At 50.3% G+C, this 17,653-nt stretch overlaps 1 protein-coding gene across 1 annotated transcript in view; it reads left to right on the forward strand.

Moving 5' to 3' along the window:
• Positions 1 to 17,653, forward strand: part of AMN (amnion associated transmembrane protein) — a 47,857-nt gene that overhangs the window by 14,500 nt on the left and 15,704 nt on the right. The window contains exons 4-5 of the mRNA XM_005285924.4: positions 11,693 to 11,780; positions 13,818 to 14,053. Coding sequence (XP_005285981.2) covers positions 11,693 to 11,780; positions 13,818 to 14,053 — 324 coding nt within the window. The remainder of the gene's footprint in view (positions 1 to 11,692; positions 11,781 to 13,817; positions 14,054 to 17,653) is intronic.

The following is a 17,653-nucleotide window of genomic DNA, read 5'->3' on the forward strand; positions in this document are numbered from 1 at the left end:
TAGCAGAGAGGGAAAGGAATCAAGTGACAGTGGGGGTGGAGAGCTCTCACTGAGTTAGATCAGTACAGGACCTGGGCTGGTGGGTGGTGATTTTGCCTTTAGCAACCCAAAAAATTGGTGGGCACATTACAGGTATCTGTGCTTTAAAACCCACTTTCTATTTGCTTGATCAATAAATGAGTTAGCAGCTGTGCTCTTAGCAAAAGACCATCGCTTCAGCTATTGGCAACGATCCAGCTGCACAGAATCAAGATTGGGCCGTCAGGCTGTGTCAGTACAAATGACAGTCTAGAGATGGATTTCTCTGGGGAATCCTATTCATTTGCAGGTGTGCTCCTCGGGGAATAGGAACACTGCACAATCTATTGATACAGCTCAGTGCACCAGGCATCCAGGACAGTGACCAAAACAGGGGAAAGAGACCCTAACATTTATTCTAGGGCTCTTCCATCCACAGTGAACAAGGGGCTCTAGTCTGGTGACGAGAACAGGGGACTAGTAGTCAGCCCTCCTGGGTTCTAGCCTCACTTCTTCCACTGGAACCTCAGGTAAATCATTAAGTCTTTCTGTGCCTCATAATAACCTCCTAGGGGCTGGGTTAAGAACTGCTGGGTTGATCCTTTTATTTTAACTTAAAATCACTGGGTGACGTGCTGGCGCCATTGAGGTCAATGGCAAAACTCCTGTTTACCTCAGTGAAGCCAGGATTTCACCCATTTTGCCTGGGATAATTTGCACCTTGATTTCTAGCAGCCTGTAACAGGGTGAGCTCTTTTACCGCTCTGTTGCCTTTTAGTGGCCCATCTGGGAATTAGCCCACCACATGGTCTGACACCCCTTCCTGTGGTTGCTCAGCCTGTTGTCCCACTCTCTCGCTCCATGGCCTCTGTCATGCGCCCAGACCTGCAGTGCTTTCCTCTCTGTGGCGTAGCCTTCTGGCCAAGACACATTGAAATTCTCCCCCTTTCTTGGGTATTATCCAAGTCTCCTTCCAAACTCTTCCCAGGAGTCCCCAAATGGACTGTCCGTAGTATGCCACAGTGACTTGTAGGGGAACCCAGGCCCACCCTCTACACTAGCTTCCAATCCAGAGATTCTTGGCCCAGCAACTCAGGGCTTTATTCTCCCAGCCCTTACTGCTTTCCTACACTGCCTATGACAGGGTACTACTCGACCCCTTGTATCAAGGAGCGTGACTGCAGCCACCTTCTCTCTTGCCGGCTCCCTGGCCTCATAGAAGCCCTGCCTGTTTCTGCCCAGGTGAGCTTCATCCCCAATTAAGCCTCATTGCGTCCTAGCTCCCCTCCAGGTGAAGCCCATGCTAATTGGCCACTCTTGCATAGGCACTGACAGGGCTGGCGCACCCACAGGCAGCCAGCTTCCCTCCCACCCCAGTGCCTCCCACCCACCAGCAGTCCTGCTGATCAACTCCTTCCTCTCCCTCCCAACGCCTTCCGCCCACCGCAATCAGCTATTTCGCAGCATGCAGGAGGCTCTGGGAGGACGGGGGAGGAGTGGGGAGGGGGCACACTCAGGGGAGGGGGCAGAACCGGGTGAGAAGAGGTGGGGCTGGGGTGGGAAGAGGCAGGACATGGTGGAGACCCCCCCAGACTCAGCGGAAGCCGGAGCCTATGCTCTCTTGCCTACATTAACCCCTCCAGGGGGGTAGTGTGTGGTGAAAGCCCCATCATATAGTGCTAGTAACATTTGCCATTATTACTTTAAAGAGGGGAGTGTCTATGGGAACCCATTGAGGGCTATAGCCTGTAGGGCTTGGGGCACTGACAGCACTTACCTCTGAGCCCAGTAGTGAGCTACCTGCTATCTAGAGGGGACTGGTGTCCCAAAACCCTCACAGCTGCACCCTGCAGTGGGGTTGGTTACAATACTCTTATAATGAAAGGCTACACAACCCCCTGCTTGGCAAGGCCTTCTCTCTGTGCAGTAAGTGTAGGCTGGCCAAGTGGTTCGGGCACTAGCCTGGGACCCAGCAGCCCTCAGTTCAATTCCCTGCTCCACCACTGACTTTCTGTGAGACCTTGGGCTTGAGACACTGGCCTCTTGGTGGCTCAGTTCCCCATCTGTAAAATGGGGAGAATGACCCTGTTTTATCTCCCAGGGCTGTTGTGAGGATAAATACCTCAAAGATTGTGTGGTACTCGGATGTGACAGCAATGGGAACTGGACCAGTACCATAGAGAGCAGGAACTGACTGCCACTAGAGGCCCTGCTGTCCTTGGGAGGGTCTCAGGCAGAGTCCCAGCATTGCCAGCAGATCAAGGGAAGAGATTATTTGGCACTGGTGAGGCCACGCCTGGAGTATTGCGTCCAGTTTTGGGTCCCCCACTACAGAAGGGATGTGAACAAATTGGAGAGAGTCCAGCGGAGGGCAACAAAAATGATTAGGGGGCTGGGGCACATGACTTACGAGGAGAGGCTGAGGGAACTGGGGTTATTTAGTCTGCAGAAGAGAAGAGTGAGGGCGGATTTGATAGCAGCCTTCAACTGCCTGAAGGCGGGTTCCAAAGAGGATGGAGCTCGGCTGTTCTCAGTGGTGGCAGATGACAGTACAAGAAGCAATGGTCTCAAGTTGCAGTGCGGGAGGTTTAGGTTGGATATTAGGAAAAACTTTTTCACTAGGAGGGTGGTGAAGCACTGGAATGGGTTACCTAGGGAGGTGGTGGAATCTCCTTCCTTAAAGGTTTTTAAGGCCTCAGGTTTTTAGTTGGTGTTGGTCCTGCTTTGAGCAGGAGGTGGGATTAGATGACCTCCTGAGGTCTCTTCCAACCCTGATATTCTATGATTCTATGATGTTCATTTAGCTGAAGTTTGCATGGGTTGTGCAGAATTGTTGTTCAAAGTCATCAAGTCTTAGTAGTTTCACTTGGTTGCATCCAGACACAAACGTGGTTCCATCCCAAATCCACTCGACCATTCTGACACAGTCTGGATCACAGGAGATGAAGTGGGTGAGAACTGAAGTGCCTCTGCAGTGCTGGGATGGGGAGTTCGCAGAGTGCCTGACCACCCTTCATTCTGGCTGCAAACAGCATGGACCAGCCCAGCTCCGAAATACGCAGCCTTCCATTTTTAAAGTGCTAACTGTTTACGTTTAGGAACCTCGTTTTATTGGCTGTCCCTAGCATTGGGATTTAGCTGCCAGAATGAATGAGTTTAGGCTTGATCCTGCCCAGAGCAGGTGCAGCAGCAGCAGTGGGTTGTGCGTATAAACTCAAGGTAAAGAGTGATGAGCCGACAGAGCAGAAGAACTGATCCTGCATTAATGAGAGTGCTGCTGCCAAGTTGCTCCAACCTAGCTGCAGGAGTGAGGCTTAAGGGGAAGCACGAAGTTAAGCGGCTCAGTAGCACGTGGAGGATTGTGCTTATTCCCAGGTCTTCTTAGATACACCCAGTTTTTGCCCACTCCCCACCTTTTATATCCTGCCCTCTTGCAAGTTGGGAAGGACACAAGGGATGGGTTCCTCAGTGCAGTGGACTGTGCCTAGCACTTACTCTTACTTGTGCCCGCTAGTAGCCTTTGCTCACTTGGATGGTGGAACGTGCTCCCCTTCCCCCCAAGGGCCAACGGGACCAATGCCCCAATTGAACACTTCATCCCTGGAATAACACCAGAAGTCTGATCTCTCTCCTGGAGACTGTCCATGACACTGGGTTTCTCAGCACTGAAGAGCACTGTGCGGAGCAAGGGAGGAGATGCAGTTCAGGAAAAGGGCTTTGTTCTCAGCTTGCCTGTAGATCTGAAGCAGGGCATGCAGCTGATCCTCAGTGCTGGTGGTGACTGGATCCTTTCTCGTGCTGCACAGAGCGTGGAACGTGCCGTGTCACCTTTACATGAGCTGACAGGCCATGTCCAGTCCCCTCATTCAGCCTAGGCCATTAAGCCTTATTAAAAGGATTTCTGTTCATTTATTATTGCCTTTGGCATGCTCTGCTTAATCAGCCTATTTGGGGCCAGCCTGGGCATGGTCGTAGTAATGTGATTCTACGGGGATGTCTCGCCTCTCTTGAGACCAGCAGCTAAAGCTGTTACAGCCTCAGAACCTAACAGTATGTAAGTAACTGTGCCAGTGTTAGTCCGGGAATGAAGCTGGATATGAGTCAACAGGGTGCCCTGGTTGCCAAGAAGGCTAAGGACATTTTGGGCTGTATAAGTAGGGGCATTGCCAGCAGATCGAGGGACGTGATCATTCCCCTCTATTTGACATTGGTGAGGCCTCATCTGGAGTACTGTGTCCAGTTTTGGGCCCCACACTACAAGAAGGATGTGGAAAAATTGAAAAGAGTCCAGCGGAGGGCAACAAAAATGATAGGGGGCTGGAACACATGACTTATGAGGAGAGGGTGAGGGAACTGGGATTGTTTTGTCTGCAGAAGAGAAGAATGAGGGGGGATTTGATAGCTGCTTTCAACTACCTGAAAGGGGGTTCCAAAGAGGATGGATCTAGACTGTTCTCAGTGGTACCACATGACAGAACAAGGAGTAATGGTCTCAAGTTGCAGTGGGGGAGGTTTAGGTTGGATATTAGGAAAAACTTTTTCCCTAGGAGGGTGGTGAAGCACTGGAATGGGTTACCTAGGGAAGTAGTGGAAACTCCTTCCTTATAGGTTTTTAAGGCTCGGCTTGACAAAGCCCTGGCTGCGATGATTTAGTTGGGAATTGGTCCTGCTTTGAGCAGGGAGTTGGACTAGATGACCTGAGGTCCCTTCCAACCCTAATCTTCTATGATTCTATGAACTGGCAGGGGCATATTGCAATGCAGGTCTCTCTGTGCTGTGACTAAAGTGGGTATTTTTGCCTCAATATCTACCAGGAGTAATATCCTACCTCTACTGAAGTCAATGGGAGTTTTGCCATTGACTTCAATGGGGTTAGAATGTCACTCTAGGTTCGAACCCTGCCATGGCTCCACAAAGATTCCAATAGTGAGTTGGTACCCGTATTGCTCTGATGGGATGAATCCCGCCTTTCGGAGCCAGGGAGAGGTCTGAAGGGCTGGACTAGTCTACAGCCCCCCAAACAGATAGATACGTCCACAGGCCTCTCCTCATTCATCAGGACAACCTGCCCCCTTCCTTGTTGCAAAAGCTGCTACAAATCGTCTCTCATCTGAGGCTCTGGCTCTCCGTGCCTTGTCTGAGCATAGGGAAGTGATCCATGAACAGGGACAGCAAGGAAAGGGGCAGGTACTCGCCTTTCATGGCCAGCTCCCCACCCCCATATTACCGGCGTTTGATCATTTCTGCTCCTTCCACCTGTCACTTCCCAAATGTTCTTTCCTTTATCTCCTGGTATAACAGTGTAACCCTGAGGGTAGCCAGGCCCTGCAAAGATTTTCTTAAGGTTTTCCAACTATTCTTTGGTATAGCTCAGTGATTTATTCATTGCCATGGGCCAGACCTGAGTTCCAGTCCTGAGCGCCCTCTGCTGGCAGAATTGGGAAACAGCATGGGCCAGATCCAGAGCAGGTGTTAATCAGAGCAGTTCAGCTCTGCTGATTTACAGAATCTGAGCGTCAGGCCCCATGTGTTACTTTCCAGTGGCTTCCTCTGGCCAGCTGGAGCAGCTTCCCTGATGGATGATAGCAAGAGTCACATCCAGTCCTCCCCATAGGAAGGTGGTCACCACAATGAGGAGCCAGTAGGTGAAAGGCGCTGGTGATGCTGTACAGATCTTTGAAGTTGAGCTGTGCTATATATTTGCAAAGTATTATTATAAGAGAGGAAAACAGGGGATTTTTTCCCCTACAGCTCTGCACAAGGAAGAAAGAAAGGCCCTAGAGGCATGGTAGATAGGGGTCTGGAGCAGGTGTGAGTGTGACTTCGGACTGACCGAGGGCATATGGCCTACGTGGGCTCTGGAAATGGAGGGAAATGTGCAAAGGAGCAGTGAGGACCCTGTTTTTCAGAAGTGCTCAGCTCTCATGTGCCCAGCTTTTCCAGAGCTCAGCATGGTGGGGGCATTGGTAAATTTCCTTGGTAAATCTGGCCCATATTTAATGGCAGCTGAGTGCTTTTGCAAACCAGGCCCCTGTTGTGGGTGCTGAGCACTTGAAAATCTGGCCCGTAAGTAAGTAGCAGGCAGTATGCGAGGGGGCACTCTGGGAGAGGTGCTGCCGTGCAAGGAAAGTGCGCATGTGTGGGCACGTGGGCAGGCGTGGGTTAGGGTGCAAGTAACAAGCCCAAGAGTGGAGGTGCGGATTTCATCCACGAAGAAAAATCCTTGAGGCAAATTAATCCCGGATATAACTTGAGTGAAGTCAAAGGAATTGACCCAAAGATGGATTTGACCCAGAGCCTTGTCTCTTCCTACAGTAGAGTAACCAGAGAGCAAGTGTGAAAAATTGGGACACTTTTTTGAGGGGGAGGGGATAGGTGCCTAAATAAGACAAATCCCCTAATATCGGGACATCTGGTCACCCTGTCCTACTGCCAACAACCTGATCAGACCTAACTGACCCTACTCCTTTTGTATTAAAGCTTGTTCTGCGAACACCCCGCGCTGCAGCAAGAGGATGTTAACAAACTCCCTCGTACTCCTAAATTTCCCTTTCCAGTTAAAGAAAGAATGACCTGCCTCTGCTATCCCCACACTGGGAAGCCTGCCTGTGTGTAAGCTAGTGCTTGGGCACATTGCTGCCACCTGCAGGAAGGACCTGACAAGCACACACAAGGACAGATTTGTAAATAGAGGTGAAGGAATTAGGCGGATGATAGTGAAATCTGCTTTTTTAAAACTTTAATTACGGTGGTGGCTTAACTTAACCAGTCACTCGATGATACTGTAGTGCTGCTTTTCAGACGCAGCCCTGCAATGTCAGCTAAGGACTTGATGCAGGGACTAAGCAATCTAGGTACAATATATCACAAATCAGCACATAGCCTTGACTGCTAACTAGCCGCTTGCAGAGCTCACACGTGCTTGGAGCACTGCAGAGCCCAGTGTTCTGGTGCAGTCACTGAGTTACAAACAGGGAAATCTGGCACACACTCGACAAAGCAAAAATGATTATAGTTTGGCTCAGTGAATGAAAATAAAGATGATGGAATGGTCAACTGTAATGATGAGCTTTGCTCTTTTGGGTGAGCAAAGGAAGTTTGACATTTTTTCCTGCACTGACGATTATGATACATCAGTCACGGTGCCATTGCTGATCAACATACTGTAACCCTCATTAATCAGCTGGACCTTTAAAGTGACTCCGTCTGGTTATAAGCCATGCATTTTAAAAGACACATTCCCATGCCTGTGTCATTAGTAGAACCTTAGATTATTAAAATGGACCTAATTCTAAAGGGAGAATTCAATTCTCATCATTTCAGTTGCTTGTTTCCCCACCCCTCGACCCCTCCCCATTTCTGAAAACAGGCTGGTCAGTTTCATTTTTGCTTATGAACAATTTCTAGTGGGTTTGACTTCCTGGTTCTCAGGCACTAGCGCTGTGCTGCAATACTTAAGTTACAGAGGTGTCTTTATATCCATACACACAGCCCTAAAACTGTTTTTAGTTGATACTTTCCAAAAGTCTTGAAAACATGTCAGTTGTCGTAACATTTCATAATAGAGACCAAAGCAATAAGTTATTGAACAATAGCTGAGAAGAAAAAAATGCTAATATTAAAAATACTAACGCTCTCGGTGTAGTGCTGGCCCCCGAGTACTCTTTGGCAGGAACAGAGGGCAGCTGAAATCACCAGTTTATTGGAGCCAGTTCTTTGGCACACGTCATTGCTCAGCTCAAAATGGACCTGGGAAGGAGCCTGGTTTATAGGCAATTTCTATCCCAAACCCCGCCGTGCAGAGAAAGTGGTTTCCAAATGGAAACTCCCATTCTGTCCGCTGGAGTTAGCTCTGGTGAATGGTTCTTCCTGTGGTGTGAGTGACACATTTCTGAGCTGCCTTCTGATAGTGGCCACGTAATGGAGAACTTGCTTAGGCCCCAGTCCTGCAAACACTTGTGCATGTGCTTTACGTTAAATCTGTGAGTAGTTCCAGTGGGACACCTCATGATTAACATTAAGCACGTGTGTGTTTCCAGGATCGGGGCCCTGGCGTCGGACGTTGGCAATGTGAGCACCTATCGTCAGAGATTGCTGCTATGATGCTAATGGGACTTCACTTCAGGGGTTTGCAGAACTTGTGACTCCTTACACCAGCTCTTACATTTCCATTTAACACCAGGTCTAGGGTTTATAGCACTGAGCCTGTCCAGACTTTGTAAGCATCATACTGAGGAGGTAAATGATTGTACATTGCATCGATACTTCTCTGGTTTCCCTATCAGTGTCTGCAGGAGCATGGGACACACTGGCTTCAGCTGCTGAAGACTCCATCTGGAATCCCCCATGAGAAGAAGGGGTTGTGGTCTCAATAGGTCCCTAGGCCAACCTTGGAACACGCATACACAAGCTCACGGAGGACATACATTTCCCAGGCTATATACGGTAGCTCTAGCTTTTGTGCCACCCCAAGCGAAAAATAAAAGGGCAGCCGGACTGCCGAAGCAAAAAAAAAAAAACGGCAGCCGCAAAGAGCGCATGGAGGGCGGTCAGGGCGGCTCGCAGGGGGGTGAAGGGCGGCGCCTTGCAGCCGGGCTAAAGGGGCTCCCCCTCCGGTCTTGGGGTGCCTCTCCCGGCCAGGCAGGCGGAGCCCCCGGGGGCTCAGCAGCTCCTTTAAAGGCGGTTTGGGTGGGCCAGGCTCAGAGCGGCGCGAGAGGCGGAGGCCGGTGCAGGCGACAGGGAGTAGCACGTCCCGGGGAGCCCGGCGGCATGGTGAGCAGCGGGGATCACTAGTTCCTGACCCCCGGGCCGGGGTCCGTGCCCCTGCAGGGCTGGGCTGGGACTGGTGGAGCACGGGGAGCCGTCCGGGGGCTCTGGAGCTGCAGACTGGGCTGCCAAAGCAAAAAAAAAAAAAAAACCACGGCAGGGCGGCCGGAATGTGCCACCCCAAGATTGGCCGGAATGCCGCCCCTTACAATGTGCCGCTCCAGGCACGTGCTTTCTCGTCTGGTTCCTGGAGCCGGCCCTGACGGTAGCCAGAGCATCTCAACCCTGCGCTTTCCAAACTCTGTGTTGAGCACAATGGATGCAGCTGACTGTTGATCTCGACAGAGGCGTGAGTTCTTGCAGGTCTTCCCTGGGATATAATAAATGTGCAAGCTGCTCATAGAGTTCTGTGGGGTTTCCTGGAGTGGGGCTAATACTACAACAAAACTTAGTAAGCGTTTGTTTAAATGTTGTGTTAATGACATTTTTGCCCTGAGCTTGTGAACGTTCGTGGCACATGAACTTTTGGGCAGGAAAGTTCATTGCAACCATGGATTCTGAGTGAATATTGCAGAGTATTCTGGGACCTCACATTCCTACTCAGGAGCAGGAGCACTGGAAATGAACCACTTCTTAGAACATCAAATACACTGGGGGAAATCCCAACCTGTTCATGGGCAATTCGTGAATGGAAAATGACGTTTTTTGAATACATTCTGTGTTATGAATGAGTCACTTGGCTGTTGTTTACTAATCCCTCCCGCCGTGTCTGCACTAAGGAGTATCCTGGACTCAGCCATCGTGGGCTGGTTATGAGAGTAGTTGCACCAGCGCTTGGGGCAAGGATCACAGTGGAATCCACAGCCCTGGGTTAGATGCCCAGGCTCCCCATACAATGCATGGGGAGAGAGAGGCATCTAGGAAAGGGATTCTCAGAAGCCAACAAAGCTGAATGGGGAACTGCCCAAGCGAGGCTGGTGTGAAATGCAAAGGAAAGGGGTGGGGCTTAGGGCCTAGATTTGCAAAGGGACTTAGGCGCAGGGTTGAAGTAAGGCGGTATGGGCTGGTAGGGCGTACCAGTAAAACGTAGCCGTTCGGACCGCTGACTTTAAAGCACTGCCGCGGCAGCACTTTAAAGACTCTGCTTAAAGCGCTGCTCCTTTTGCGCCCCCCATCGGCGGCCCTGCCGGGACCCTCAGCAGGGCCGCCGATGGGGGGGGTGCAAAAGGGGCAGCAATGACCTGGCAGGGCCACCGATGGGGGGGACGCAAAAGGGGCAGCAATGACCTGGCAGGGCCGCCAATGGGGGGGCGCAAATGGGGCAGCAACGACCCAGCAGGGCCACCGATGGGGGGGACGCAAAAGGGGCAGCAATGACCTGGCAGGGCCACCGATGGGGGGGCGCAAATGGGGCAGCAACGACCCAGCAGGGCTGCCAATGGGGGGGGGGGGGGCGCAAAAGAGGCAGCGACGTTAACGTTTAACATCGCTGCCCCTTTTGCCCCCCCCCCCACGGCCGCTGACGGGGGGTGAGGGGGAAAAAGAAGTAGCTGCCCCGGAGCCGCGGTTTAAAAGCACCTGGGGCTCCATCTGCCACTGCCGCTACCGCAGCAGTGCCGGCCGAAGCCCCGGGCCCTTTAATCACTGCTGGAGCCCTGGGTGGCGCGGGCCAGGGAGCTCAGATGGACTGGCTGCAGGACGCTGACCCCCCAGCCCCGCCCCGCCCCTTCCGCCCGAGGTCCTGTCCCTTCCGGGGGTGCCAGAGCAGCCCCGTACCCAAAAGAGCTCCCTTTTACTTTCACCCCTGCTTTGGTGCCTGTCTCCCATTGGTCTGGACCTCCGGCATTGGACTGACAAGCTGGAGGAGGGTACCTAGTACCTCTGCTTGGTGTCTCTCAGTCCCTTCTCTTGCAGCTATTTCAATCTGTAGAAAGAATGAGAGAAACACGCACACAAAATGAGAGACTGACTCTCTCACCCAGTGCTCAGGGCACTCACCTGGCATGGGGGAGAGTCGGGGTCGAGTCCCTGCACCAAGAAACTTTTAGTTATTTATACAAAGGGGAACAGGTTCAACAGAAGCGATTGAGAGAGACCCACCCCCAGAGCCTGATGGTTTGACCTCTTACATGAGAGTCCTGGGGTCAAGCCCCTGCCTTATATCAGGCAAAACAGAGATTCAAACATGTGTCTCCACATCTTCTGTAAGCAAACAATTCCTGACCAGCTCAGTCCTGGCCTTCTTTTGTGGGGAGTAGGCATGCTCAGAGCACTCCTACTGGATCAGGCCTGACAGGGAAGCTAGCCCTGGGCTGGGAAACCCATCATGGCCTGATTTTGAAACCCCCCAACCACGCCCCCTCAAGACGAATGGTGTCCAAGGAGAGATGAGGCTGCACAGTCCTTACTGAGACCAGGCCCAGGAGCGGTGATTGGCTAGGAATGCTGGGAAGCCAGCCCCTCCAATCGCAAAGTGACTCAGCTGCTGAGAGGCTGTACAGCCAAGCAATGTTCCCGTGAAGAAGCAGACCCAGCCTTCCCCATTCACACAGAGACAAATGGGGAAGAATAGCGCCGTTTTGCACAATGTAGAGACAAAGCATTAAGTTGTGGGGCATTTTTGCTTGCTTCACGTCTGCACTCACTTTACTTGCTTCGTAGTTATGACAAGGTAAAATAAAGCATCTCTCCGTAGCATAGCGTCTCCACTTGTAAAATGGAAATGCTGGTACTTCCCTATGACCCTGGGTGCTCAGTGTGGGTGTGGACAGCGACTGTTTGTGTTTGTATAACACGTTGGCAATGGCATGTGGCATCGAGCTTTGAAGAATTAGCATCATTATTTGATCAGAAGCATGTCTGGCTGGGAGGAGGGCCGAGCAGTAACCCTTTGAATCCCTTTGTTTAGTACCTTCCATTGAATGGAGAGTTCATCATGACACCTGGTGCAGGATTTGCAGCTTTTGATGGCAGCTGGGATCCAGGCTGTGACACAGGTATCATGTGCCCAATCCGCTGTTGATTAGCCACGTAAATTTAACACACAGACGTCTGGGTAGGCTTTGATTATGGGAAATACAATGAAATAAAGAATTCCTTTGTAGCATCTGCCTTTCCCCCTCCATGGGCTAGTAGACTCCACTAGAAGTGCTATAGAGTGCAGTTGCACCACCCTAGTGCTGCTAGTGCAAACGCTGTATGCCAATGGGAGAGAGCTCTCCAATCGGCATAATCACTCCACCGCTGCGAGCAGCAGTAGCTATGTTGGCAGGAGAAGCTCTCCCGCCGACATAGCGCTGTCTACACTGGGGCTTAGGTGGGTGTAACGTACGTCGCTCAGGGGTGGGGCTTATTCACACCCATGAGTGACATACCGTAAGTTATTGATACTGAAGTAAGTGGTAGGGTAGACCAGGGCCATGTCAGACCTTTTTCATTAGATCATCTGCCTTCTAACAAAGGCGCAGAGGAGACTTTGAAAGGAAGGCTTAAAAAGGGGGGAAGGGAGGGTTGTATGTATTTTCCACTTATTTATTAAACATGGGGCCCAAATCAAAGTCCTCATTCTCAACACTTTCAGACTTTTGAAAAATAGGTCGGTTGGGAATTTACACCTGACCCTCATTGTTATAATGAGCTGAACCACTCCCACTGTGGGGCGATAGCTATCCGGCCCATCTAGTATTTGTGCATTTCAGTAATAAAGTATCATCTATCCCCCATGTTAATCTCAAATTCACATTCCAAGTGTCTGTAGGTTGTTGAGCAGGTTCTGTTTTAGGAGTGGCTGCTAATATGTGACTGGATCCTGAGGTTCTTACTCAGTTCATACTGAGGCCAAGTCCTCTGAGTTTTTTCCATATTTAACAGCCACAGAACACTTTCAATCTAAAGCTCCTTTTAATTTAGAGTCAGAACAACAAGAAAAGACTCAAGGAGCCACCATGAGAGAGCACAGTGTGTATCTTCACTGTGATTGGCTCTAGCAACTCTGAGACCAAAATGGCCGGGGTCTCTGCACACTGGCCATGTTTCTAAAGACTTACAGGTGCAGGGCACAGAGAACAAAGACAAACTGATTCGAATTACATACTCGTTAACTTCATTGAGAGTTCTCGCCCTGGAAAAATGGAGAAGGGATTTCAGCTTTTGGCCCCACCAGATTCAGTACCATCAGTCTCAACGGTAATGTTAACAGGGCAGGTGCAGCTGCAATTTTTCAACTTTTTGTTGCTTAATCTGTATTATGATTATATCCAAGGCCACCTCAGTTTTGAGCTAGCCTTAAATTCTGAGGCATGGTGGCTGGATGCTGGTACTTCTGTGGCAGCTTCACTTAAAATACAATTTGTTTTAATGAACTAAATGCAAATATCAAAACCAGACAATGAGTAGCCCCTATGTAATTTATCTGGATATCAAATTCAGCTAGGGAAATGCGGGAGGCAGTTTGGGACTGTGTGATAAGCACACTTGCCTGATGTTACTACTAAAAATGATCAGCCATGAAATAGTTAATTTCATGTCAGTTGCCATCTTTAGGTTTCAGAGTTAACCCACTGAGCTTAATGGGGCAGGTCACACCTCTCAGAGCTCTTGTTTCAGGCTATATGCAGACTCAGACAGACATTATTGCACCTGTTGCAATCAGTTAATCTTGTCATGGTTTTCTCCATAACCCTGAAAGCTGGAAACATAAAAACGAAACTGAGATTCACCAATCTGATACAAGAGGTGGATTCCGTGGGAAACGCTATACCTTTAGCATCCTGGAATACATGAGTCCTGACTACAGAAGCCATCTGTCTGGCTTTGCAAAGCACTGACAAGTCTCCAGGCAGTGAGTGCTGCTGTTATCCTGGGGAGGATGAGCAGAGAGTAGATTTTAACTCCTGTTAAATGCTATTAGCTCCTTCATTTCAATCCCGGCATTCACGCTATTCAGATCGATGAGAGAATTGGAAGAAATGTATCAGGGCAGGGAGACTGGCTCCAAGTCCAGCTCTCACCTTGCCCCTTGTCTTTCTTCCCAGGTTCAGCTGTCTCATTCACTGATGCTGAGAAGTATAAGTGGCATGACCCTGCACTATGGCATGCTGCAACCTCCTTGGAGGACCTAGACCAGGGCAAGTACATCTTCGCAGTGGATGAAGAACGTGTCCCATGCCAGTATGACGATGTTATCTTTCAGCCTGAAACCTCCTTCCGAGTAAACATCGACTCATCTGAGCGAATGATTCATCTCCGAAGCATCTCTATAATGGGACAGGTAAAGTGGAACATTTGAGAAACAAAACAAAACGCTATCACACTTCACCACCTCCCCTGCGGTGCCCACAAAGTAGGTCATGAGAACAGAAAGTGCAGTGACACTTGCTCTGTGTGTTAGTATGGTTCACTTACAGGCACTTGTTCAGCACTGTGAATGAGCTTGACTTTTGGTATGCACCGTGGTGCCAGATTTCTAAAAAAGCTTCAACCGTGTGCACCACAGTCGTAAGCACATGTTTGGCTCATGCATGCGCAAAAAATCTGATTTGTGCATGCAACCTGCATGGGACCCCGCAGCCAAGGGAGTCAGGCACTGACTGCCCCATCTGGGGCATGCAAAAGCAATTTTCAACTCCACTGACTTTCTTGACATGACAAGCCATTCAAGCGTTGTTGAAGTATAAATCGGACACAGACCCTCTCAGGCGTCTCTCAGAGGAAAGTATATGGCTGTCTGAGGGGAGAGGGGTCATACTGTTTTGGGGGGTTGATCTCCTCTGTCCATTTGTCTCGTTGCTGTCCAGTCCGGATTGGGTGGTAATTGTTATTACCCTACCACCTCGGCTGTCTCTTGCCCAAGTCAGAGTTCTTATGTGATTTAAATGTGGGTGTGCAAAACTGTGCATGCAATTTTGGAGGCTGCTATGGTAAAATAGGGCCTGACTGTGTCTAAATCAAATGAAGGAGAAACGTGACAGTTCTGCTTTCAGATGCTGAGTCCCTGGAGAGCCTGGGGAAAGCTCAGACTGGGTTCCAATGTAAATGAGGGCTCTGAGGCTGGGAAAGCTCTGTCTGATGAGTCTGGTCCTTGATTAGCTTGTTCATTTGAATCCATGTGTTGGGAAGCATTTCAATACAATTAAGCCAAGACTTTCCGAAGTGACCCAGGAGTTTGGGTGCTGAACCTGAGACACAGTCCAGGCGTCTGACTGTCACAAAGCGCTGAGCACTCACCCTCTGGTGATCAGCCCCCTTTGAGGTGTCTCCAAATGGTGCCCAGAATCACCAGGCCCTTCTGCAAGTTTGGCCCCAGCTTTTCTTGTTAAATAAAAACAGCCAATGTCACAAAAGTTGCGCGGTGGTTTATTGAGACTGGCCCCTTCTCCTCCTCCCAGGTTCAGCTCATTGCGTTAGCCCCATCACGTGCAATACTGAGATGGGCATGAACAACAACCCCAGATCCAAACAGCTCCCAGCTTTGGGATCCAAATTGTGCAGCCGGGTTCCAACTTGGTAATGAGACAAGCTGAGCTCCAGGGGGTTCTTCTGGCCACTGGGAATGCATGTATTGTGAGCCAGACTTTGCACCTCACGTCCCGCTCTACTGCAGATAAGCTATGTATCTGGCTCCTGTGACCACAGTAAGTGAGCATGTCACAACACCCTGGGAGCTGGGAAGAGCTCTTAGCAGACAGGGAACTGAGGCATAGGAGGCAAAGTGACTTGCCCAGGATCACATGGGAAGCCAGTGGCAGAGCAGGGAATTGACTGCAGGTCTCCTGGGTTCTAGGCCATTGCCCTAACAACTGACCATCCTTCCTCTCCGTCAGATATATACATGACACACGGATGAATTGGCCTGGGAAATATTGTCTGTGTTTCTTGGCCTGTAGGAGCCTGAATGGTGGGATCTTCAGGACCAGGCTGTAGGGGAGGAAGATGTGGTTGGAGGGGCATTTGTACTCATTTCCCCTTGGCTGCTGCCACCTATTGTAGGCTTGCTGCTGTTTTTCTATCTGGTAGTTTTCAAATAGCTCCTCAGGGCACTGGAGCTCGGGAGGCCAAATAAATCCATGAATATACAGTGCCCTCTGCTTCCCTGGCTGCTCCATTCCTAGACTCACGTCTGCACTTGCTGGGCTCTGTGGTTGTGCTGTGTGCTGTGGCTCAGGCAGGTTTTCACCATGCAGGACCTCTCGCTTGGTTAGAAATGAGGATTTTAATGAGACCTTCAGAGGATAATGGTGCTGCTAGAGGGAATATACGGAGGCTACGTGTCACTGCATTGAAGACACAGCCATACAGTTCCTTTTTCCTCTTGAGAGCCCTCCTCAGCCCTGAGCTGGGTATCCCATGTCATGGCTGTCACCGTCCAGCCCGTTGGAGGGTAATTGCAGAGCCACTCGCAGTCTGCCCTGTGCCTCTGCCCAGGGACTAACCATACGGCCACTGCAGCGCTCCTAACCCTGGTGGTCTGAGGAGTTAACTGCAGTCTCTGAAGCAGTGTGCACTGGTTACGCCCTGAAGCAGGAGACGCAGCTGGACATCTCAGTGGTTGTTATTATTTGTGTGTGATTGTGCCCAGGAGTCCCCTTGTCCTCCCTGTACTTTGTGCTGTCCAAACATGGTATTTCCCCACACAGCATGTAACTGCGGGATCCAATATGGCACTTCAGAGTTCTGGATCTAAACTTTCCTACATCGGGGGCGTTTGTGCTGTATCTGGGGTCTGGTTGGAGCCAGCTCTAGTCCCTGTGTTCCACAGCGCTGTGTGTGCGAAAACTCTGGCCACAGTCAGGGAAGTGACACTATAGAAATGACAGAGAGGTGTTCACCTTTACTGTCCCTCAGTGACCTTCCAGACCAAATCCTCTCAGTGAGACAGGGCCTTGTTCATTCACAGTGAGGAGGCGACATGCATTCAAGTTTGTAATGTGCTGTGAGGTCCTGAGAGAGAGGCTGAGAAGTTGGTTTCTCTCACTGGGTGGTGTGGATGGGGTACCAAAGGGTGGGTTTTTTACAACAATGTTTTAGACAGGTCTCTTGGTTTGGCCTCGTCCAGACTGGGGGCCACGCAGTGGTAACTGGCAGAGTCGATGAAAGTGTTCAAACTGAGCTCACATGGAATAACTTGGTTCCCAGCCCTGTGTTGACAGGACCCTAGACATGGATCCACCTAGCCTGCTCCCACCCACACCAGTGGCAAAGCTCCCATTCACTCCCAAGACAGCAGGATCAGGATTAAATGGAAGAGCGATGTAGAGTAAAAAGATGCCCATCGGCTGCTTCTACCCCTCTTTGAAAGGTGACATGCAAAGACTAGTCTGTGCACCCACTCCCCCACCCCCGTTTATTAAGGGCTATTAAGAAGGCCTCTTGCTTTTACCTTAGGGTTTGTCTCCCCTGTTTTTCCTGGAAGCATCAGGGTGTCACAAATCTTTCTTTGGAAGCCTGTGTGGACGCATGGGAAATTAATAGGGCAGGGATTTTTAGTCGGACTGTTTAGTACACTCCGGTTCACTGCTAACAGCGAGTTAGCTGAAATGCCTGAGAGACAAGTTTGGGATAAAAGATTTCTGTTAAAGAATCCACCTCCCTAGCCCTGCTGTTACAGCGGATAGATCTTCAGTCTGGTTCTCGGCTCCTCTAAGCAGACCTCCAGTACAAAGAGGGAAAAGAAATTACCCAGAGTCCTGGTAAGTCTCAGCTTAAAAAGAAAGAAACAAATAAAAAACCCAGCCCACGTTGTTGTTTTTTATTGTTCTTTTAGTTTGGAAAAGCCTTTCAGGCCTTTTGTAGGCTCCATAAAGAAGGGGAGGGGGGCACGATCATGGGATCAAGTGCACCTTGAAGGGGATGTCCCAAGTCCCGGTACTTC

Source organism: Chrysemys picta, chromosome 4, assembly GCF_011386835.1.
Source record: "Chrysemys picta bellii isolate R12L10 chromosome 4, ASM1138683v2, whole genome shotgun sequence".
Taxonomy (NCBI): Eukaryota; Metazoa; Chordata; order Testudines; family Emydidae; genus Chrysemys; species Chrysemys picta.